This window comes from Geotrypetes seraphini, chromosome 8, assembly GCF_902459505.1.
Source record: "Geotrypetes seraphini chromosome 8, aGeoSer1.1, whole genome shotgun sequence".
Taxonomy (NCBI): Eukaryota; Metazoa; Chordata; class Amphibia; order Gymnophiona; family Dermophiidae; genus Geotrypetes; species Geotrypetes seraphini.
Genome location: NC_047091.1, coordinates 108,716,867 through 108,742,219, shown reverse-complemented (window position 1 = coordinate 108,742,219; position 25,353 = coordinate 108,716,867). Strand labels below are relative to the sequence as shown.

The following is a 25,353-nucleotide window of genomic DNA, read 5'->3' as shown; positions in this document are numbered from 1 at the left end:
GAGAGGAAGAGGTGGTCTGGGAAATTCTGCTGAGCAAACTCCGGGCCCATTTCCACCCCCCAGTTAGTCCACTCCATTCAACTGGTTCACACACTGAGTGGGTCTTTGGGTGTTGTGCCTGGGTAGTTGTTTTGGGATCCCTTCCAGTGGTTTGTCAGTATCTCCTTGTGGTCCAAGGAAGGAAACTTTGTTAACCTTAGCATTGACTTTCAGAATATGTTTGTAACAGCGCTGCTTGTGTGGCATTAGGCTATGTAGTGATCGAAAGAAAAAACCAGACCTTTGCACATTTTTGCACTATATGGTGGGTGTATGAGGAGATTCACATTTCCTGCACAGCTAAGTCCTTGTGAAGTTACCTTGTTCTTTCTGTATTTGACATCTAGCAAGGTCTCTGTTTGGAAGGAAAGATCTAAGCTTAAAAATGAAGTGGCCAGAAATTATGGTAAAAGCAGATAGCATTGCTGATTTTAAGAAAGGTTTGGACAAATTCCTGGAGGAAAAGTCCATAGTCTGTTATTAAGACATGGGGGAAGTGTCTGCTTGCCCTGGATCGGTGGCATGGAATGTTGCTACTCTTTGGGTTTTGACCAGGTACTAGTGACCTGGATTGGTTACCATGAGAATGGGCTACTGGGCATGATGGACCATTGGTCTGACCCAGTTAGGCTATTCTTATGTTATGTTCTCATCTGTAGGGGCCTTTGTTTTCACTTTTTATTTTAATGTATTTTTTTTCTGGGAACTTATCAGTATTTTTTATAATGGAAGATAATTAATGTGTGTGGAATGGGAGGGGGGTAACTAATTTCTTCAGCTAAATAATTAAATCCACTTCAACCAGACATAGGAGAACTCGCACACCATTTACACACCCTCCAACCAAAATCGTCAAAAGAAAAAAAACTGTTTGACAACCTCCTAACGCTCGACCCCCAACTCTACAACCTATTGACCTCGACCACAAACTACAAAACCTTCAAAAAAGAAATAAAAACCCTTCTATTCAAAAAACACATAAAACCAAACTAACACAATCAGAACTGTCCCAAGCATCACCTGCAACTACTCCATATGTACTTCTGATGTCATGACAATTCAGACATAATTTATGTTATGTTTGGATTAATGGTTACATATATGAGGTTCAATAAAAGAAAATTTTCAGTGCCTGTTTCTATTATGACCATTTATTTTTCATGGTTATTACAAAAAATATTTTTTTACATGGGGGGGGGTGTCAAAAAATGATGGGCCCTGGGTGCCACATACCCTAGGTATGCCACTGTTTCACGGCATTATGCATGCAAGATGTTTTAATTAATGCTATTTTTGTTGAGAAGAGCAGACTTGTGTTATCTCGGGGAGAATCTCTGTGTCACCTCTTCTCTTTTTTTATCCACTCTAGGGCTGACTCACTGCTTTGATACAGACTGAAGAAATCTAGCATAGCCCAGAGTGAGAGGAAGAGGAGCTGAAGAATATGTAAATTAGGCTCTCTACAGACTTTGCTGTAAGGGAGGGTAAATACCTGTTGGCCAAGACTGATATTCTTGTTTACAAGAAAGAAGATTAGCAGAGGTAAGAACATAATCTTCCTTTAGAAAAGCATTAGTTATATTTTGTCTAATGACAGCTAAGTAGTTAGTGAGGATTTTATTCTAAGTGCCCCTTTATTTATCTTGGATTTTCCTAGGGCAAGAAATTTATCGGTGACCTTTTGCCAGATGGGAAGATTCAGTGGCAGGAGACAGGACAGATTTTTAATTCTCCCAGTGCCTGGGCAACTCACTGCAAGAAGTTGGTGAACCCAGCCAAGAAATCAGGGTGTGGCTGGGCATCTGTGAAATACCAGGGTCAGAAACTGGACCAGTACAAGACAACGTGGCTTAAAAAACACCAGCCCAATGTGCAGGCCACAGACGTGGTAAGGTGTTTTCCATTTCCTCTGTTGCCTACATTAGCTACTGACTTACTGATGTGAATCTGAGCTTTATCACGTCTGTCTCTGGATTGAGGTCCTTTTCTTTCATTGTGTGATTATTTTCATTGGTGTAGTAATTGGGAGGAGGCAGTCTGTACCGGGTGCTATGTTGGGGAGGGGCACCGGCACCCCTCCTCCTCTCTGCTCTTGCCTCTTCCCACTCCTTCCCTTCCCCCGTACCTCTAGTTGTTTACTGTCGTGAGCAACAACTTTAACGTGCTCCTCGCGACCGTGTCGTCTCTCCCGCTGAAGTAAATTCTGGGTGCCAGGGTTTTGAGGAGCATGTTGAAGTTCTTGTTGCTCATGGCAGTGAACAACTAGAGTTATGGGGGAAGGGAAGGGGGTGCGCGGAGGTAAGGGCGGGGAAGGGGTGCCACCGCCCTGGGTGCCTTTTAGTCTTGCTATGCCACTGATTATTTTTATTTGATTTAATTTATGTTTAAATGGTTTTTATTGCTTTTCCATAAAAAGAAGATACAAAAGCAAAAGAACAACCTTACACAACTGATAGGTCACCCTACAAAAATCCCCCCCCGCCGCCCAGTAGCCACACCCCCTCCCTCAAAAGAACAACAGTGCTAGAAATATTTGTATGGCTAACAAAAACAAGAGCACAATAACACCACGATATTCATTTAAAAAACCTCCAACACAGCCCCCCCCCACCAATGCTATGACTGATGTCTCATGTCAATCTGAATCTATCTAAGCCACTATTATCACAAGGAATTCAAAACTTGGGGTGATAAAGACTGAATATATGGATCTCAGATCTGAAGAAAATGGTATTTTACATTTGGGGCTTAATCTGGCTGCTCGCCGCTCTAGTAGCATCAAAGCATGCAAGCTGTTTCTCCAATGCCAATAGGAAGGGGGGTCATTTAATTTATTTAAGTATTTATTTTATATTACTTTGGATGTATTGTAATCTGCTGAGATATACCATTAGCATTTTCAGCAACATATCAAGTGATTGTAATAAAATAAATTGTGTTTGAGGTTGAAAGCTCTTGGTTGAAACTCCTGCAGCCTTATGAACATATTTTACTTGTCAAGTCACATAAATTTATCATTTACTAATGACATATGGTATTTGTGGTCTTTATACACGCAAAGTGTGATGTGATCCCTGGTCAGAAGAGATTGTTCAGGGTGATGAAGTGGCTGTCTCTGGTACACAATCAATTTTAATTGATCTCCATTCCCAAAACATCAAGACAGAATAAGGTTCTATAAGCCACAGTGCTCCTCTGAGTGGCTCTGGTGCAGATCGGAATGGTATTAATCTTTTATTCTCCTGTTGCCTCCAGAGCTTGGTAAGTGAAGGAGAGGAGGAAGAGTTAGTTGAGGAAGAGGAGGAGGAAGCCAAAGATGGGAAAACCCCGGTCTCTGATTCCATCCTGGGCAAGAAAACGGAGGAAAAGAAACGCAAGCATCAGAGCAAAACCATCCTGGATCAGAACCCAAGTAAACAGCTAGCTGGGCCTTGTCTGTTCATGGGGATTTGTCTTTCTTAGGGGCTTATTTACCAATGGTTTTCTATTTTGTGTCTGCGGAGGAGCTGCTTAATAAACAGGGGCTTTAGTTTCTAAAAGCATGTTTGTGAAGAGATTTGTAGGTGAGACTTAGCTGTTAAAAGACTCCATCACCCTTCTGTGTTAGCTTGATAGTTTTTGGTTCTTGCACTCTTTCAAAAGATATGTCACACACATATCTGCTTCAACCTCCCTGTCTGCTCTTAGGTAGCTGCTGGGGTCACTCAGCATCTACAGTAGAGCAGATCTTTAGAGACCACAGAATATTTTGATACCGTGGTGTAGCTGTTACAGCTCAAAATTTGTGGCAAGGGCTGTATGTCTGAATTTTTCTCATGTGGAGCTGTGGAAGTTTGCTCTGGCTGGTTCATTAGCAAACTGCAGCTTCTCTAGAAAAGAGAACTCTCTGCTTCCCACAACCAACAGGAAACATTCATGAATTGTCTGACTTGCAGATAATGAACAGACTGAGAAACCAGTGGAGAGCATGAACCGCAAGCCAGTGTGTTATGCCACACTGGGCAGCCGTGACTCTGCCAGGTATGGGTCCTTTCAGCCTTTAAACACCTCCTGCACTATCCCTTTTTCCTTCTCTCACATGCTCTGCTTATCAGTTGTGCCCTTCCCCTGTCTCCTTCATCTGGCTACTATTCAGCTGCTTGCAATGGCACATGAGAGGTAAAGTGAAGCAGTATTCCTCACATTCACTTTCAATTTCCCTTGGAGTCCTGGACTTGTTGATAGCTGGTATGTGGGGGAAGGCATTTATGTACATGGTGGATGTACTGCTCTCTGCTTGCTCTTCAGTGTACACTGGGCTGTTTGCTTCTAGAGAATAGGCTACAAAAAAACAAAACATTGTGCTTCTAGAGAAGGCAGCTGTGGCTCAGGATTCAATGACATTAGTTTAATCTTTTTTTTTTTCCAAGCTGAAAATATCTTATTTTATTTAAAATTCTTTATTCATTTTTACAACTTACAAGAAGTGTTTCAGAAAATGACATTTGAACTTGGATACATTACTTGAATTTCTATCAAAATCTACTTAAATTAATAAAATTTAACCCCCTCCCTCCCATTTCTATCATAAAATATGCAATCACATATATCATAAATATGTTCTTTCCTATTAATCTTATCATTTAATTAAAGACCAAGATACCCTCCCCTCCCCCCCTCTCATCCATAATTATACTATTACGGGAAATATGTCATCTGTTCATTACAATAATCTGTTAATGGCCCCCAAATATCTTGAAATTTATTAAAACTTCCATGCTGTGTGGCTAATGTTTTTTTCCCATTTTATATATATGACATAAAGAATTCCACCAAAAACTGTAGTTCAGTCTACTCCAATTTTTCCAATTAAATGTAATTTTTTTCTGTATGGCGACTCCTGTCATAATTAGTAAGAGCTTGTTATTTTTTGAAGATATTTGACTTTTTGCCCTCATCGACATGCCAAATAATATATTATCATATGATAAAGCCACCGGGTTTTCTAACAAACAATTTATTTGGCCCCATATTGATTTCCAAAAAGCCAAAATGAATGGACAATAGAATATTAGATGATCTAAAGTCCCTGCTTTGAGATGACAGTGCCAGCATCTATTAGACTTAGAGCTATCTAATTTTTGTAAACGAACAGGGGTCCAGAATGCTCTATGCAACATTAGTTTAATCTTTATGCTGAATAGGTTTTCAACTTTATTTCAGGGATCCCCACACACTGGTAGAAGTAACCTCCTTTTCAGCAATTAACAAGTTTCAACCTTTTAATGTAGCGATTTCCAGCAATGTGCTCCTTCTGTTGGTATGTATTAATCTATTTCTAACCATTCATACCTAACTGGACTTCACACTGTAGAGCGCACCATTAATCTCTTAAACCAGCAGTTACCAAACCTGGTCTTAGTGGTACCTTAACCAGTCAGATTTTCAGGATATCCACAATGAATAGTCATGAGAGGGATCTGCATGCAGTAGAAGCAGTGCTGCAAATCTCTCTCATGGATATTCATTGAGAATATCTTGAAAGTCTGACTGGCTGGGGTTCCTCCAGGACCAGGTTTAGGAATTACTACCTTATACTTTTCTCATCCTTGCTTTCAATGCTTCTAAACTTATTCCAACCCTTTCTAGTCTGACAGCATTTCATTAATGTGCTTCTTATCCCTGTAACTCTATTTATCCCAGGACAAGTAGGCAGCATATTCTCACATATAGGTGATGTCACCAATGGAGCTTTGGTACGGACCACTTTAAAAGTGCATTGTCACTTTAAGTCTTTAGAAAGTTCAGGATAGCCCGAACCGTGCCTTCCCATACTACATCAATAAACAAGGAGGCATGGGCTTTCTCCTGTTGTGTCAGGAGGCCCAAAAAATCTGGACTTGGGCGACAGCTCGCAATCTATTCTTGAAGGCTGTCTACATTGAAGGGAAGAAGAATTCCTTAGCAGACAACCTCAGCAGAATTCTTCAGCCTCACAAATGGACTCTCCAGTCCTTCTTTGCTCAAAGGGCACTCCTCAAGTGGACTTGTTTGTGGCTCCTCACAATCACCAGTTGCCCCAGTTTTGCTCCAGGCTTTACTCTCCTCTCCGTCTGGAAGCAGATGCATTTCTCCTGGATTGGACGGGCCTATTTTTATATGCATTCCCTCCAATTCCTCTCATGTTGAGAACTCTGTTCAAGCTCAAGAGAGAAGCAGCCACCATGATTCTCATTGCCCCACGGTGGCCCAGGCAATATTGGTTCTCCCTTCTACTTCAACTCAGCTCCAGGGAGCCCATACCTCTTCCAGTATTTCCTACACTGCTCTGTCAGAATCAGGAATCACTTCTACATCCCAACCTGCAATCAGTATACCTGACAGCTTGGTTTATCTTGGGCTGAATACATCTCACTTACATCTTTCTCAGCCTATTCGTCAAATTCTTGATGCATCCAGGAAACCAGCCACTCAGCAATGTTATCAACAAAAGTGGACTCGGTTCTCTTCCTGGTGTCTTCTTCATCATCATGATCCAACTTCATTATCAGTGAATTTGCTGTTGGATTATCTGCTTCATCTGTCTGATTCTGGCCTCAAATCTACATCTGTCAGAGTCCATCTCAGCGCTATTACAACTTTTCACACGCCAGTCAAGGGTAAACCTCTTACTGCTCATCCTTTGGTCTCCAGATTCATAAAAGATTCAATATGAAATCACCTCTCAAGCCTCCACCTGTTATCTGAAACCTTAATGTGGTCTTTTCCACTTTGATGAAACCACCATTTGAACCAATGGCCACAGCTCATCTTAAGTTTCTCACCTGGAAAGTTGTCTTCTTTATTGCGCTTACCTCTGCCAGGAGTGTCAATAAGTTACAAGCATTAGTAGCAGATCCACCCTTCACAGTTTTTCATCATGACAAAGTGGTTCTGCGTACACATCCAAAGTTTCTTCCAAAAGTTGTCACTACCTTTCATCTCAATCGGTCGATTGTTCTTCCAGTGTTTTTTCCTAAGCCTCATTCCCATGCTGGAGAAACTGCTTTTCATACTTTGGATTGTAAACGAACTTTGGCCTATTACATTGACTGGGCAAAGCCACATCAAACATCTCCCCAACTTTTCATCTCTTTTGATCCAAACAAGTTGGGGTATCCTGTTTCTAAAAAAATGATTTTCAACTGGCTGACTGCCTGCATCTCGTTCTGTTATGCTCAGACTGGATTGGCACTGGAAAGTCGTGTCACAGCCCACAAAATTAGAGCTATGGCAGCTTCTGTGGCTTTCCTTAGATCTACACCCATTGAGGAAATCTGTAAAGCTGCCACCTGGTCCTCAGTTCATACATTTACTTCTCACTATTGTCTGGAATCTTTCTCCTGACGGCCAATCTGTATTACAAAATTTATTTTCCTAAGGCCAACACTCCCACTATCCCATTTCTATTAGCTTGGAGGTCACCCATACATGAGAATATGCTGCCTGCTTGTTCTGGGATAAAGCACAATTACAGGTAACAGGTGTTATCCAGGGACAGCAGGCAGATATTCTCACAACCCACCCACCTCCCCGGGTTGGCTTTTTAGCTGGCTTATCTTAACTGAGGGACCACGTGCCCTACGTTGGGCGGGAAGGCACTCAAGCATACGTAGTTCGGGCTATCGCAAACTTTCTAAAGACTTAAAGTGGCGATGCACTTTTAAAGTGGTCCATACCAGGGCTCTGTCAGTGACGTCACCCATACGTGAGAATATCTCCCTGCTGTCCCTGGATAACACCTGTTACGGTAAGTAACTATACTTTCCTGACATCTTGCTGCCTAACTGCTGAGTCTCCTTGACCATCTTAACCTTTGACCATTTCAGTGGCTGACAACATCTCTCTTGTCTGATAACACCAGACAAAAAGCTATTAATAAAATAGTACACCTATGGTGGGGGTATGACTTTTCTTGTCATTCAAAGGAAAGTGTGATTATATTCAGCTACTCCTGTTATCTTAATATGAAGGTGAATGGGGCTGAATTTCTGTATGTTTCTCTGGTGGAGGCTGTCATGTAAGTAGGTGTCAGCATTGATAACACATGTACTGGGCATAGGGGGTCACATGTGCTGCATGAACCAGTTGGCTAAAATTCTATGTGATGCCATATGTTGGGAAAGGTCACAAATTACTGGCTTGGGGGATACAGGGAAGATTCATGAATGAATTTCAAACTGAACAGTTGAAATGTACTGTACATTTTAGAATAAACACTTGGGAAGCAAGCAATGGCTACTTTCTAAAGTACTGTATCCCATCCCAAAAAAATGGGGTATATTATTTCTGATTGAGCTTTGTGAAGGTGTTTGATGATGTCATTCGCAGTATCAAGCTCTCCTGTCTTAAGGCTGAAGCATTTTTAGTGGGAACAGAAAACAAGACCATTAATCCAACTGGAATCTTTTTGTTCTTCTTCAGGACTTTCACAGCCACCTGACAAGGAGCGAGGTGGTGGGGTACTTAGGAGGTCGATGGGATACCAGCAGTCAATGTAGGTATTAAGCACATGACAGAACCTATGAAGCACATCTATCTATGGAAATCTGAATGATTCAGCTTACTTACTGCTTAGTTACTGCTTACTTACTGATCTTATAATTTAAATTAGCATTTTTTCCCTTGGGCTACTAATTTATTTTAAATTATAAGATTAGTAAGTAAGCACAATCATTTTTTTTTTCAATTCTTTATTCCTTTTTAATCATTCAACAAGTGTACAAGAAAAATCATACATAGTCTCAGAAACAACACTTGATAAATCCATCAAGACAATAACAATTGTATATATATATATATAAACCCATAACCCACCCTCCCTACCAACACTATTTTTCTTAATTCATTTTACCCTCTCATAAAGTGTACAAGAATTATAAGAAACAACACTTAGTTAAACATTTGAAAAACTTATCATTATCCTCTATTAACTTAAATGAAATCCTTACCCTCCCCTCCCTCCATCCCTATTATTAATTTTATTTCAACATTTTATCCAAACAACCACTCCCCCCTCCCTTCCTTACATGGTGTATCTTCAAAAGAAAAATGGTATCTATTCATTACAAACATAGAAACATAGAAAGATGACGGCAGATAAGGGCTATAGCCCATCAAGTCTGCTTACACTATTGACCCACCCTTTTAAGTCTACTGACCCCCTTGATTATAATTATACTGCCATTCTATTGACCCGTTCTTTCAGGTCTATACCCTAGTGACCCTATTCCTTTTCTTGACCCTTGTAGGGACCCCACATAGGTATCCCATTTATTCTTGAAGTCTGGGATGCTGCTGGCTTTGATCACCTGCACTGGAAGCTTGTTCCAATGCTCAATCATTCTTTCCGTGAAGAAGTACTTCCTGGTGTCTCCACGAAACTTCCCTCCCCTGAGTTTGAGTGGATGTCCTCTTGTTGTCGAGGGTCCTTTGAGAAGAAAGATATCTTCCACCTCGACACGTCCCGTAATGTACTTAAATGTCTCAATCATGTCTCCCCTCTCCCTACGTTCTTCGAGAGTGTAGAGCTGCAATTTGTTCAGTCTTTCTTCGTACGAGAGACCCTTTAGCCCCGAGACCATCCTGGTGGCCATCCGCTGAACCAACTCAATTCTGAGCACATCTTTACGGTAGTGTGGCCTCCAGAATTGCACACAGTATTCCAGATGAGGTCTCATCATGGCTCTGTACAACGGCATTATGACTTCAGGCTTCCTGCTGACGAAGCTCCTCTTGATACAACCTATCATTTGCCGTGCCTTAGATGAAGCCTTCTCCACTTGAGTGGCAGTTTTCATGTCTGCACTGATGATTACTCCTAAATCTCGTTCTGCTGTAGTTTTGGATAAGGTTTCTCCATTCAAGGTGTAAGCTCTGCATGGATTTCCGTTTCCGAGATGCATGATCTTACATTTCTTGGCGTTGAAGCCCAACTGCCAGGTCGAGGACCAACTTTCTAATGTACGCAGGTAATGTAGATTGCAGTCGCTTACTATATTGCATAGTTTGGCGTCATCAGCGAATAAGGTTACCTTGCCTTGAAGCCCTTGAGTCAGATCCCCAATGAATATGTTGAAGAGGAGTGGGCCCAGGACTGAGCCCTGCGGCACTCCGCTGGTCACCTCCGATGTTTTAGAGAGGGTACCATTAACTACCACTCTGGAGTCTGCCACTTAGCCAATCTTTAACCCATGCAGTTAGTGTCTCTCCTAACCCCATCGATTCCATCTTGTTCAGCAGCCTGCAGTGTGGGACACTGTCAAAAGCCTTGCTGAAGTCTAGGTATACGACATCCAAGGACTCTCCCAAGTCCAGCCTTCTTGTTACCCAGTCAAAGAAGCTGATGAGATTGGACTGGCAGGACCTACCCTTGATGAATCCATGTTGACTGGGATCCCGGAGATTCCCCTCATTCAAGATCATATCTAATTTATGCTTAATTAGTGTTTCCATGAGTTTACACACTATTGAAGTGAGACTCACCGGTCTATAGTTCGCAGCCTCTGCCTTGCAACCCTTTTTATGCAGAGGAACGACGTTAGCTGTATCCAAGTCCAAAGGAACTTTCCCGGTACTTAGTGAGAGATTGAAGAGCACGGCCAACGGTTCCGCCAGAACATCTCTCAATTCTCTGAGCACTCTTGGGTGTAGATTGTCCGGTCCCATGGCCTTGTTTACCTTGAGCCTTGTCAGTTCGCTGTAGACGTCTCTAGGTGTGAACTCAAAATTCTGAAATGGGTCTTCCACGTTTTGTTTTATCTTCAACTGTGGTCCGTGTCCCGGTGCCACGCAGGTGAAGACTGAGCAGAAGTATTCATTTAGTAGTTCGGCTTTTTCGGAATCCGCTACCGCGTAGTTTCCGTCCGGTCTTCTAAGGCGTACTATCCCTTCCGTATTCCTTTTCCTATCACTAATATACCTGAAGAAGGATTTGTCCCCTTCCTTAATGGTTTTTGCCAATGTTAATGGCTCCCATATTTTAATAAAACTTTTATAATTTCCATTTTGTACCGCTATTGAACGTTCCATGTTATATAAATGACAAAGCGAATTCCACCAAAAATTAAAGTTAAGTCTGCTATGATCTTTCCAATTGTTAGTAATATGTTGAAAAGCACAATAATTTGGATTTCCATACATAGATGTGTTTACATTGTCTCTTTTGACATAGAATAGCAGGATTTTTTAATAGAACCTATGAAGCAACACATTGGTACTAAGCCATACCCATTGCATCTATACATGTGCAATTCAAGTTTCTTGAACCCTCATCCCCTTCCCATGCTCAGCTGGCATGAGACTCTACTACAAAGTAGATTCCACCTTTTAGTAGCACCAGCTTTAATTCCCAGGAAAGGAAATGGGAGTAGTGCTCCAGGATCAGAAGGCCTAATTCACTATTTTTAAGCCAAAATTGTAGAACTACATTTAGTGACATTATTCATTTTACGTGGTTGTAAAGTTGACCATTTAAAGTAATTTGATGGGATGTTATTTAGCACATGGATGCTGGGAGCAAGGCAGTTTCCAAGTGCCCTTGGATTTTCTTAGGCTTGCCCTTAAGAGATGGAGAAATTAGACATTATTGCTAATTTTCTTTACAACTATCTTTCCAGACATGCAGGTATATACATTCCTACCAGCAGATGGGTACTGAGAATCATGCACTACCCTCTGTTGCCTTCTATTCTACCAGTTCCTGACCAAGTCTGTCACTTTGGGGCCCATCCCAAGGGCACCCAGTTTATTTATTAGATAGAAACAGAGTATGATGGCAGAAAAGGGAATACTGTCAAAAGCTTTGCTAAAATCTAAATACACCACATCTAGCATACTCCCTCTATCCAATTGTCTGGTCACCCAGTCAAAGAAATTGATAAGATATGTCTAACAAGATCTACCTCTAGTGAATCCATGTTGCCTCGGGTCCTGTAAAACATCACTCTCTTGCCTTGCCTTGAATCAGAGACCCAATGCCTTCAAAGCCAAGCAAATCACTCTTGTCTCTAGCCAGTTGATAGACCATGCTGTCTGCTCTGATGACCATCAACCTTGCATCACTTGCCCCACACAATGGGCTCCCCAGCCCTTTAGATTGGTATCTATGGTTACCACTGTCCACGCAGGAGTCTCCAGACTCATCCATCTCCAGATTGTGACTGTGTAACTACCACTCCAGACTGCATACTTTGGAAACAACAGATGTGCTTCTAGCTCCTGAACCAGTGGTGATGAACAGGACAGAGATACTCTGCAGAGGTCTCATGTGTTGTGGCCCAAGTATGGTTATTGTGGAGCCTAGAACTTGAAGGTAATTCCAAGTCTTTTATCTCTTTCTCAACTGTGCTTGCAACTTCAGTGCTACCTCCTTTGCTAGCAGCACTCATCTCAGATTCATGTCAAATCACACTCCTAGGTACTCTATCCGCTGTGATGGCTGCTAATTGCTGTTGTCTATGTTCACCACTCAACTTAATTCCTCTCAGAGCCACTTGTTTATGACTCTTGCTTTCCAGAAACAACTTTGTATGGATCCACCAGTTGTCCAAATATTGGCTTACCAAAATACCCTCTTTGTACAGTACTGCCACCGCCACCATCACTGTGATTTTGGGAAAGGTATAAGGTGTTTTTGTAAGATTAAAAGGAGGAGCACAAAATTGCTGCCCTGGAATCACAAAGCGAAGGAACCACTGATGACTCCGCTGAACCAGAATGTAAAGATATGTCTCTTTCAGATCCACAGATGTCAAAAACTCTTTGTGACTGAGTGGAGAATCTTCATATGAAAACTGGGCACTTTTAAGACCCTGTTGACCCTCTTGAGATCTAGAATGGGCTGACTGGAAAGTGCCTTCCTTTCCCTGCCCTTGTGGTGGGACAGGAACCAACACTTAGAGTTCCACCAGCCTCTGAAGAGTATTCTTGATTACACTTCTCTTTTGAGAGGGAGAGGTAGGGCGACTCTATGAAACTGGGCAAATTCCATTGTGCACTTGTCACATATAAGCTCCAGAATCAAATCTTCTCAACTAGCCTCCTACTGTTATCATGGGTTACGAAAACCTCACTGGGGGACCCTGTCCTGACACAGGTGTCCCTGACTCCCATCTGGATCTTCAGCCACCTTGAAAGGTTTGGCCCTTTTCCCCTAACCTGGATGTTGCATTCCACTTAGACTTTCCAGAAGGAAATGCCTTGCATGCTGCTCCTAATCCCGGACCGAAAAATGATTGTTCTCTTTCAGCTTGTCTTCTGGCAGTCAAAACACCTTGGATTTACCTAAACTCTTAATTAACATCAAACTCCTCATCAAGCAATAATATTCCCCTGAAGAGAAGCTTACTAAGTCTGTTCTTCAAAGCTACACCCACTGCCTAACTGTGAAGCCACAGGGACCTATGAGTGGCTACCGGTAGATCCATATTCCTGGCTGAAGCCCTAATAAAATCATAGCAGGTATCTGCTAGGAAGGCTGAGCCTATTACAATTCTGCTGACCTATGGTTTCCCTGCTCTGGAATTTTCCTGTACAGCCCACCTAGAAACATTCCCTCATCTCATAGCCACTACATATCGAATTCTGCAAGGCTAAAGCTGATATTAAAATCTTGCTTCAAGAGTGCATCCAGTAGTCCTGGGGAATCTTCAGGGCCACTCCTCCTTCTATGGGAATACTGGTCTGCTTTGTCACAGCAGACATAATTCCTTCAACCTTTAGGGAGCTTGAAAGGCTCTGTCTCTTCTAGAGGAACTGAAGTTTCTCATGGCTCAGCCAACCTTGAAGCTCATGCCTGGGCTTTCCACTATGCTGTAATCGCATCCTTGACAGCCCTGTTAATTGGGAAAAACCTCTAGGGTTTACTAATTGCTCCCAGAAAGGGATCCTGTAACCAGAACTATTTCCCTCCAGACACTTCTCCATCAGATTAAGTACTTTGGATATTTGAGAAATTAATTCTAGGAGCTTACCTCTGTGAAAGATTGGTACCACTAAGGGATCGTTCCCATTGTAGCCTGAGGATCACCATGTGGAAAACAAGGTACCAAGTCCTTCTTGGCTGTTTCCTGGAACTCCAAGGAACCATTAGAATGCTCCTCTTTCCAGTCCAGCCTAGGGCATTTAGGAGCCTCTGGACTCTCCCCCGCATCCCCTTACCACCAGTTCTCACCAGCTATGCTGCTCTGCCCCAGGGCCTCTGCAAATGTGGAGATATGACATCTGTTTGGGAGTTATCTAAGATAGTTGCAGTTCCTGCTAAAGACTGGTCTGCAGCCATCTTATAAGTCTGCCATGTTCCTGCACTGCAGTTCCTAGCTTCACCTCGGTTCTTTTGCTCATACTTAGTTCTAGTGCTCACAGCTTCAGTGTACACCACTGGCCTCTTCCCACTACAATGGCTGCTGAAATTCCAGCACTGCCAGCCTTTCTTTGTATCCTCCATAGTAACATACTAGATGATGGCAGATAAAGACCCGAATGGTCCATCCAGTCTGCCCAACCTGATTCAATTTAAATTTTTTAAATTTTTTCTTCTTAGCTATTTCTGGGCAAGAATCCAACGCTCTATCCGGTACTGTGCTTGGGTTCCAACTGCCGAAATCTCTGTCAAAACCTACTCCAGCCCATCTACACCCTCCCAGCCATTGAAGCCCTCTCCAGCCCATCCTTCCCCAAACGGCCATATACAAACACAGACTGTGCAAGTCAGCTTCAGGTATTTGAGTACCACAGAATGCACTGCACTGCCGCCTCTCCTCACCCAACTAAGCTGCTTCACTTTGTGGCAAGACCCCACAGCAAAGACTCTCCACCGGGATACCACTCATAGGGCAACTCAAGTGTAGTATAGGTAAATTTCAGCCATTTATGAGGGTTTTATAATTTTTTTTTATTATTGTTTGCTGCCACTTGAATTCCTAGTGGGCAGTTAAGGATTCCCTTTCATCTTGAGAAAGAGAAAAGTTGAAGCACAAAATTGAACCAAAAAAAAAAAAAAAAGGAATGGTGTTGGGGGGGGAGTGGGGAAAGGGCTGGAAACCACCTCACTCCTGATGGCCTTGAAGATCCTGTGATCCAGATTTTTTTTTAAAGAAGTCCCAACTCTTCTGATGAAACATCTTCCAGCTGCTAGCGTGAGAAAAATCCCCTTTACTTGACCTGATCTTAATCAGATCTGGACTGCAAGTGCATACATAGAATCTCAAGTTAGTGATTCTCACTCTCCTTCTGCTAATAGGAGTGTATATATCCACTGGATAGGTCTAGAGGAATGCTAAAGAATTAGACACTAATTCATTCTTCAAATATTATGGGGAGAATGAATTAAGCCCTTGGAAAATGTGCCTGACTCTTCTTTGGGAAATGATTTCCAAGGTTCCTTCCATGATTTTTTTTCCATCTTTCAGTATTAACGGTCCTGCGAGCTTTTCCATGTCGGACACGCTTGGGAGATGCAGATTCAGCAGCTGCTATTGAGGAGGAGGTAAAGTGGGTGTAAGGAGTCTCACATTTTGTATTTACATGCAGGGATCTCTAGGTTCAAGTCTTTTGTACCAAGTCTGAGGGGCCGCAACTCTGTGATTGAGTGTATAGGTGAAACTCCCCTAGTTAGCTTAGTCTTATTGCCGAGCCTGCCATAGGAATATTCAAAGCAGCTTCTGGTGTTAGGGGGGGGGTGGCTTTGATATGAGAACTGACTAAAAAGTAATAAGACTGTTTTTTTAAAATTCAGAATCATATGACTCCACAGGATTTGAACATTTTTCTTTTTCAAAGTAGCATCCTTCACATTCAATACATTTTTTGCCTCGTTTAAAAAATGATTCAAAGACATGCAGTAGACTGTTTTGCAACATCACTTTTAGTGCTGCAGCTGTGGCATTTTTCACTTCATCATCTGAAGAGAACTTCTTTCCACACAGTTGTTTTTTCAAAGTTGAGAATTTCAAGAATTTCATTACTGCTCTTTCCAAGTTTAACACAAAATCCAATCACACACCTCTGGTGTACTCTCATAGACACATTTTCATTATCTGTCATGACAAAATGTACAAAGTCTCTCACTGTGACCCAACAATGAAGACTGGTAGTTCAACTTCTGGTTCAGATGTATGAGCTTCACAAGAACCAGCACAGCATTGCCATGTCTATTTGGAAAGATAAACAGAAGAAGTCTTATTACTTTTCAAGCAGCCCTCATAGATATTTGCAGAACCTGAACCAGAAACCATTATTCTTTAGCACTCTCCAGACCAGTAGAGGTTAATCTTTACAAATGGGTATATATCCAATCATGACCAGCAGGTGGAGACTGAAAACAAAACTGTGGGACAGTATATAATATACTCCCTTCTCTATTTATCTCAGTCTTCTTTCAGAATCCAGCAGGTGTTGATGTGATCTGTACCCATCTCCCTTGGTAGGGCTGTTGGAATTTGTTTAGGGGGTTTATAGTACCTGTTTTTGGCCGGACGGAGCTTGGGCGGGCCCTGTTTGGGGGTTCGTCCGACCTCGGGGGTGTCAAACACGGCGGGTCTCGAGCGGGGTCCCTCCCCCCACTTCCTCCACTTCCCCACATTTTTCTAGAGGAGCCTCAGCAGTAAGCCTTGCCCCCTAAATCAAGCAAGGCATATTGCTTCGAGAGCCTGTGGAGTCTGTTCTGTAAAAAAAAACACAAAAAATCCTGAGGTAGTGCTGGTCTGGAGGGTTGTTTCCCTTTAAGAAAACTGTATTTTACTGTATTTTTTCATCTAACCGGCACTTTTTTATAGCTAGGTCGTGTATGGAGCAATAAGCACTTCTAAAGGGAAAAAGTGCTCATTGTGCTCCAGGCGCGAGGCACTCACGGCCAGCCTGTGCAAGCGGTGTTCAGGCCGGTGCGGTGGAGGAGCTCCGTCGGCAGCGGCTGCAGGCGCCCAGAGCTCCCCGCCGATGGTACCTTGCGAGTCGGCTGGGAGCAGTGGGGAAGCCCGGTCTTCCCCAACCGCCCACGGAGGGATTCCCCGAGCCGCTGACGGTCGGGTTGTTGGGGATTCCCTCTCAGCTGATGTTTTGACAGCTGATGCCGACTTGCCTGTTTTAGCGGCTGGGACTGTTCAGGCTTCTCAGCCGCTACAGGCTATGGAGGGAGCATTTTTGGCGGGAAAGTCGCCATCTTCTCAGTCTGGCCCCTCTATTTTGTCTTCCACCTCAGGTGACCTTCCCCCTGTATTGGAAAAACAGGGGCAGGTTTCTGCTGGGTCCCCTGCTGTGGCTGGGAGTCCCTTGGGACCCTCGGGGGGTTTTTCCCCTGATTTCTTTTTTTCTTTGTGCAGAGCCTATTTTCAGGCGGCTGGGGGTCCCGGATGCGCTCAGGGGGTTTCGGGGAGTGGGGTTTCCTCCGCGCTCCCTGCGGCTTTGCCTCTCTCGTCTGTTGTTTCGTCCCCTCCTCCTCCTCCCTTGTCCAAGCGTCCGTGGGTGTCGTGGGACGAGGATTTATGGTCGGAGGAGCGTGCCGGTCTGGATGAGGACCTGGACCCTTCTGAGGATTTCCAGGACCCTCTCGAGGGGATGGCTGCTGGCGGCGGGTTGTCGGGTTTCCCGTCCTCCGGCGAAGAGGCGTCCGTGGTGCGTCTTTTTAGAGAGATGAGCTGCCGGACCTGATTCAACAGGTTTCTTCGGTGTTGCGTTTTGAGGATGCGCCGCCGGAGACTCCGCGTGTGGGGGACCCTCTGCTACGGGGGATCTGTACTGTTTCCCGCTCTTTTCCTATGCATCAGGATATTCGGGATATTATACTGGAACAGTGGAAAACGCCGGAGGCGCCGTTTCGTTTGGCGCGCGTCATGGCTCGTTTGTATCCCATCCCAGAGGGGGATCGGGCTACTTTAACATTGCCAGTCGTAGACGCGGTGATCTCGGCGATTTCTAAGCGGCATACCGTGCCTGTTGAGGGCGGTTCTGCCTTGCGGGACTCTGAGGAGCGCAAGTTGGAGAACATTCTTAAGCAAAATTTTCAGGTCTCTGCCTTTGGGGTCCAGGCGGCTATTTGTGGGGGGCTGGTCACTCGCGCCGTGTTTCGGTGGGCTGAGCGTGTCCTGGATCAGGAGTCTGATGACTGGTCTTTGGTGGATCAGGAGGTGGCGAAGATTGAGATGGCTGCCTCGTTCCTCTCAGATGCTCTTTATGACTTGGTGCGGATCTTGGCTAAGTCTATGGCCTTTGGCGTGGCCGCGCGGCATATTTTGTGGCTGCGCGCTTGGTCGGCGGATGCTGCGTCCAAAGCTAAGCTTACTAAATTTCCCTTCCGGGGGTCTTTTTTGTTTGGGGAAGAATTGGATAAGTTGATTCAGACTCTGACGGACTCAAAGGTGCCCCGTCTGTCTGAGGACCGTGCCCGCCCTGCGTCTCGGGGTGGCGCTGCCTGGGGGCGTTTGCGGGAGTTTCGCAAGTATCGCCCTGGGCGTGGGGCTGCTTCTTTCCCGGCTCCAGGGTTTTCCCGGGGTCGGTTCTTCCAGCGCATGCAGCCCTTTCGGGGGGCCCGTCGGGGGGCAGGGAATCTCTCCGCCGGTTCCCCCGCTTCCCGTCCTGCACAATGACTCCTTGCCGGCGCCCCCTTTGGTTCCGGTGGGGGCCCAGCTGCGCGAATTTTTCCCCAAATGGGCCGAGATCACGTCCGATCAGTGGGTCCTGGAGGTGGTGCAGGACGGTTATGCCCTGGAGTTCGCCCGCTCTCTGCCGGACGTTTTCCTAGCCTCTCCATGTCAGACTCCTTGGAAGACGCAGGCTTTTCGCCAGACCCTTCAGCGCTTGCTAGATCTCAAGGCAGTTGTTCCAGTGCCCCCTCCGGAGTGGGGCATTGGCAGGTACTCCATTTACTTTGTGGTGCCCAAGAAGGAGGGGACCTTTCGGCCCATCCTGGATTTGAAAGGGGTCAACAGGGCTCTCAAGATTCCCTCTTTTCGCATGGAAACTCTGCGGTCGGTCATTCTGGCGGTTCAGCCGGGGGAGTTTCTCACTTCTCTCGATCTGACGGAGGCCTACTTGTATGTTCCCATTCGGGCCTCTCATCAGCGCTTCCTTCGCTTTGCGATCTTGGGTCGGCACTATCAGTTCTGTGCGCTTTCCTTTGGTCTGGCCACGGCTCCCCGGACGTTCACCAAGGTGATGGTGGTCATCGCGGCGGCCTTGCGCTCGGAGGGCATTCTGGTGCACCCCTACCTGGACGACTGGTTGATTCGGGCAAAGTCGTTGCAGGAGAGCTCCCGGGTTACGGCTCGGGTGGTGGAGTTTCTCCGGTCGCTGGGCTGGGTGGTCAACCTTTCCAAGAGTCGGTTGGTCCCGGCTCAGCGTCTGGAGTACCTTGGGGTTCTGTTCGACACCTCCTTGGGGAAGGTCTTCCTTCCAGAGGCCTGGGTGAGCAAATTGCAATCTCAGATTCGCCTGCTTTTGGCGTCCCGGTGTCCTCAGGCGCAAGATTTCCTCCAAGTCTTGGGGTCGATGGCGGCGTCCCTGGACGTGGTGAGGTGGGCGCGGGCCCACATGTGTCCTCTTCTCCGGAGGTGGTCACACCAGAGGCACGGTTTGGATGTTCCTGTCCCCCTGCGAGGCATGGCGCGCTGCAGTCTGCGTTGGTGGCTCCGGACCCCTCACCTGGTTCAGGGGGTGGGTCTGGATCTCCCGCAGTGGACAGTGCTCCTTACGGATGCGAGTCTCCTCAGTTGGGGGGCTCAGTGTTTGGGTCACCCAGCTCAGGGCACCTGGTCCACGGAGGAGGCCTCCTGGTCGATCAACGTGTTGGAGACCAGAGCGGTCCATCTGGCGCTGTTAGCTTTCCGCTCCCTTTTGTTGGGCAAGTCGGTCAGAGTCCTGTCGGACAATGCCATGGCGGTGGCTTATGTCAATCGTCAGGGAGGCACCAAGAGCACTCAGGTGGCGCAGGAGGCGGCTCGGCTCATGGTTTGGGCGGAGGCCCATCTTCTGGACCTCTCGGCCTCTCACATAGCCGGGATAGAAAATGTTCAGGCGGACTTCCTCAGTCGTCACTTCCTGGATCCAGGAGAGTGGTGTCTCGGCGCCGTGGCGTTTCAGTTGATAGTGCAGGCTTGGGGGCAGCCCCTGATGGACCTGATGGCCACGAGTGGCAACGTCAAAGTGCCCCGCTTCTTCAGTCGTCGCAGGGACAGTCTGGCCGAGGGTCTGGATGCTCTGGTCCAACCGTGGCCAACGGAGGGGCTGTTGTATGTGTTCCCTCCTTGGCCATTAGTGGGCAGAGTACTTCTTTGCATTGTTCACCATCCGGGTCTGGTGGTTCTGGTGGCTCTAGATTGGCCTCGACGTCCGTGGTATGCGAATCTGGTGAGGCATCTGGTGGTGGATCCTCTAACTCTGCCTCTCTTGGACGATCTTCTGACGCAGGGTCCCATTCCCATGTTCGACCCGTCTCCCTTCTGTCTTACAGCTTGGCTCTTGAAAGGGGTCGCCTTAGTAAGAAGGGATATTCAGATAAGGTGATCTCTACACTCTTGGGGTCCCGGAGGCTTTCTACCTCTCGGGCTTATGTGCGGGTTTGGCGTCTCTTTGAGGGGTGGTGCCAGGCGCGGGGAGTGGTCTCTTTTCGCGCTTCCCTGCCTAACATTCTAGAGTTCTTGCAGGATGGCCTGGATAGAGGCCTGGCTTGGTCTTCTCTCCGGGTTCAACTTGCGGCCCTGTCGGCTTTTCGAGGGTTGGAGACAGGTCAGCGTTTGTCGGCCATTCCTGATGTGATTCGCTTTTTGCGGGCGGCCAAGTTTGAGCAACTCCCCTACAGCCTCCCCTACGGCCCTCTGTTCCCTCTTGGGATCTCAATCTGGTTCTCTCTGTTTTGGTGCGCCCGCCTTTCGAGCCGTTGAATGGCTGTTCTTTGAAGGACCTTACTCTGAAGGCGGTCTTTTTGGTGGCCATTACTTCCGCTAGGCGTGTTTCGGAGCTTCAGGCTTTCTCTTGTAGGGCTCCCTTCTTGGAGTTTTCTAGGGAGCGGGTTGTCTTGCGGCCTGTTCCTTCCTTTCTGCCGAAAGTAGTTTCTCCTTTTCATGTCAATCAATCGGTGGTTCTCCTGGTCTTGGGTAGTCGGGAGGGCTCTTCTGAGCAACGGCAGCTGCGCAAGTTGGATGTCGGTCGGGTCCTCCGCTCTTATGTGCAGCGGACCCGGGAATTCCGGAAATCCGATCATCTCTTTGTCCTTCTGGCGGGTCCTCGTCGGGGGGCTGGCGCTTCTAAGGCTACTATTGCGCGCTGGATCAAGGAGACGATTGCTTCCGCTTATCTTCTGAGACAGAAGCCTGTTCCGGAGTTTCTCAAGGCTCATTCCACTCGGGGTCAGGCAGCTTCTTGGGCTGAGTCGTCGCTCGTGCCTCCAGTGGATATTTGTAAGGCTGCGGTTTGGTCCTCCTTGCATTCCTTTGTTAGACATGATCGGGTAGATGTTCAGGCGCGTCGGGACGCGGTGTTCGGTGAGCGTGTTCTGGTATCGGCCCTTCGGGTGTCCCGCCCGTGAGAGGGACTGCTTTGGTACGTCCCATTTGTAAAGATTAACCTCTACTGGTCTGGAGAGTGCTAAAGAAGGAGAAATTAGGTTCTTACCTGCTAATTTACTTTCTTTTAGCTTCTCCAGACCAGTAGAGGTCCCCACCCTGTCTGTTGTTGTTGTTGTTGGGGCTGTTTCGCGGGCAGTTTTTGTTTTTTGCTGTGGGTTCTAGTATTTTTCTAGGGCCGGGGAGAATTGAAGAACAGTGGCTGTGGCTCGGCTGGCTTAGCTGGTGAGCTGTGGGGACATTTTCCTTCGGGTATTTCTCCTCTGCATTTTCCAACAGCACTTGGGTATGTTAGTTGTTACTCCTGTTCGGAGTATTGTTTTCTTTCTGTTTTCCAGTTCTTGGTTCTGCTTGGCTATTCGGCAGACTGAGGTAAATAGAGAAGGGAGTATATTATATACTGTCCCACAGTTTTGTTTTCAGTCTCCACCTGCTGGTCATGATTGGATATATACCCATTTGTAAAGATTAATCTCTACTGGTCTGGAGAAGCTAAAAGAAAGTAAATTAGCAGGTAAGAACCTAATTTCTCCTTCTTTTGTTCATTCCTCTTTTACTGATTAGGTTGTTAAAGTGCTGTATTTACAGGGCCAGATCATTTCTAGAGATGTGAAAAAATGGTTGGACATGAGACTTAGGGATGCTCGCCCAAAGTTTAAAGCAGGATGAAATAGGTTTCATTTTATTATCCTGCCTTTCTCTCATTCAGATATGCCAGAACCTACTTCTCCGAGGCCTCTCACTGGTGGGTTGGTATCACAGCCATCCTTTTAGCCCTGCTGCACCATCCTTGCAGGACATTGACTTGCAGATGGATTACCAGCTAAAACTGCAAGGTAGTAACAACAGCTTCCAGCCCTGCCTGGCACTCATCTGTGGTAAGAAACCAACAGGGGTATTTGCTTCTGTTCTACAATATTTTCTGACTAAACAGTTAGCTAACAAATGAGATGCCTCTTTTCCCAAGAGGAGAAAAGGGAAGATTAGGTTCTTACCTCAATATTCTTCTTTCCAGTATAAAGGAACTGGGGTCTTGACCAGTAGGCTATTTACCTCTATCTGTGAGTTTTTGCAGAAGGAATCATCTATAGCTTTTCAGCTCCGCCTCCTTGTGTTAGTTCATACCATGTTAGTTTGTACCAAAGCAGTTGATTACCCCTAAAAGAGGAGAAATAACAGGAAACTCACCGACCAAGTCAAGTCTTTTCTGCTTTGCAATAAAGACAATTAATTAAACCCCATTAAAAAATACAGTAGAATCCTGATTAACCAGTACTCAAGCAACTGGACACTCTCACTGAACTGGCAAAAAAACATCGCTGGCTAAAAAAATAATTAAAATCATCCCCTTAGCAGCAGTGGTAGTGGTCCTGAGCCATGAACCCCTCCCTCCAGTCCCAAAGTAACAGTAGCAGCAGTGGCTCTGAGCTATGAACCCCCTCCCTCCATCCCTGAAGCAGCGGCAGTGGTCCTGAGCCATGAATCCCCCTTCCTCAGCCCCAAAGCAGCGACAGTAGTCCTAAACTGCAACCCTCCTTCCTTCTGAAGCATCGATAGCAGTCCTGAGCTGTAAACCTCCCTCTCACCCTCCCTCCCTTACCCAAAGCAGCAACAGCAGCCAGTCAGCATAGGCTGTGCTGAAAACAGGCTGCTCATGGTGAGCCCTGGCAGGGCCTTTCCTTTGACGCATCACTTCTGATGCGGCAGATGAAAGGCCCTGCCAGGGTTGGCCACAAGCAGCCTGCTTACAGTACTCTCTCTGCTGACTGGTTGAGGGGGGTCCAGGAGGCCAGACATTCAGTGGGAGGGAGGGAGGACAGATAGGGTGAGGTGGATCTAAATGTGTGGGGGGGGCAGGGTCTAGCAGGGTGCAGGAGAGATGGATGGATGCTGGATCTATAAACCTATAAGTGGGGGGAGAAGGAGGAAGAGAAAGTTATCCAGAAAGAAGTTAAGAACTGATGCTGGACCTACAAGTGGGGGTGGAGAGTGAGATGGGAAGGGAGACAAAACTATTTTTATAGTAACTCTCAAGCAACCAAAAACTACAAATTGGTTGCCCCTCCAGCTCTAGCTCTCTGAACTAGAGGCTATATCTTCTCCCAGACAGAACTGTTCCAGAAATCCTGGGACCCTCGGGGGCACCGTGAAGCTTCACACTTTGGATTAAAACCGGAAAATAAAATAGATTGCCATGCAAAAAGGGAATTATAATAATTTTAAAAAGATTTGGGGGCCATTGATAAACTATTGTAATGATTAGACGCCTTTTTACACTGAAAGTATATTTATAATTAGGGGAAAGGAGGGTGGTTTTTAGTTGTATTAAAGCTTTAATTAATAATTATGAATGTAATATTTATATGATATTTTGACTACAATATATGTGGGAAGGGGGGGAGGAGGAAATAAATTTATGTAAGATGATTATATTAATAATTTCAAGTGATGTGTATAAGTACAATTGAAATAATATTTGTGTACTTGATATAAGATGAAAAAATGAATAAAGAATTGGAAAAAAAACCCCAAAAACCCAGAAAATAATAAATTGCAGAGCAAAAGAAAACACACCATCTCAACGCACTTGCAGAAGGAAAACTGAGGAGTTGGGGACTACCCACTGACACAAGGAGGCAGAACTGAAAAGCTGTAGATGATTTCTTCTTCAAAAATTCACAGGTAGAGGTGAATAACCCACTGGTCAAGACTCATGTTCCTTTTGCACTGGAAACCCTCATCCCCGGCCTGGGAGGTCTAATTTCTGCATCTTCCTGTTATCTTCAGCAACTAAGAGCTGTCATTATAAGAAACAGAAAAATGATCTAATTTGATATACTGCCTCTCTCTCTGGTTACAATCAAAGCTGTAGACATCTAAGTATTTTTTTGCTGAATATATTAATTGCAATATATGTCAGCTTTGGGAAGTATGCCTCTGATATGTTGCATTTCAGTTTGTATTTCTATGACAGATTTCCTATATACCATAAGTCTGCAATGTGTTTACTTTTTGCAGGGTTTGTTTATTGGAGCTTTGAAGGGATTCCTCCCTCTCCCTTTCAACATGGGAGTTTATATGTGCGTGTTGGGGGGGTGGGGGTATCTTAATATTTTCTGCCGGGGCCTGTTCAGCCAAGCTACACTACTATTACATTTACCTATTCTACTCAATTGAATATTTTATAGATCTCTATCATATCCCCCTTGTCATTTCTTCTTCAACATCATAACCTATTTAGCTTTTCCTCAATGAGACAATGAGAATTGTTCAGTCTCCTCAATTATTTGTCATGGTTCTCTGTACCTTTTCTAGTACCATGATATATAGTTTTTGAGATGCAGTAACAAGAATTACAAAAGAGCCCTCAGCCACCAAACTAGACGTAAAGGTAGTCCTTAATTTATTGAACTTTTTTTGTGCCTAGGAGTGCACATTATTGTTGTTTTCTCATTATCCCGGCTGCAGTATCTGTTCCCTTTATTATTCAGGCTCAAGTTTCATACTATGAAGACAATATCACTTGCTGACACCTCTATCCTCCTGCCTAGGTCCTTATCACCACAGCAACCAGGGAGCAGAATCCAAAATTTCACCCTTCTGGGTTATGCCACCTGCAGAGGTATGTAAAGGGCTAAATGTTTTCCATTCTGCTGAAGTGGGCAGGGGTATTGTGTATCATAGCAGAGATTTTATGCTGTATAATTAGAAATACATTACAGTAACTGTAGTTTTCCATCCC

The 25,353-nt window shown here is 45.3% G+C and overlaps 1 protein-coding gene across 7 annotated transcripts in view; it reads left to right on the top strand.

The window, feature by feature from the left end:
- Positions 1-25,353, top strand: part of MPND (MPN domain containing) — a 51,911-nt gene that overhangs the window by 11,331 nt on the left and 15,227 nt on the right. For all 7 annotated transcript variants that reach the window (XR_004540471.1, XR_004540470.1, XR_004540469.1 and 4 more), the window contains exons 3-10: positions 1,697-1,927; positions 3,295-3,451; positions 3,975-4,059; positions 5,242-5,338; positions 8,482-8,554; positions 15,468-15,544; positions 22,321-22,489; positions 25,163-25,233. Coding sequence is in view for 3 of the 7 variants with exons in the window: in XM_033956872.1 (XP_033812763.1) it covers positions 1,697-1,927; positions 3,295-3,451; positions 3,975-4,059; positions 5,242-5,338; positions 8,482-8,554; positions 15,468-15,544; positions 22,321-22,489; positions 25,163-25,233 (960 nt within the window). In the remaining 4 variants the exon portion in view is untranslated. The remainder of the gene's footprint in view (positions 1-1,696; positions 1,928-3,294; positions 3,452-3,974; positions 4,060-5,241; positions 5,339-8,481; positions 8,555-15,467; positions 15,545-22,320; positions 22,490-25,162; positions 25,234-25,353) is intronic.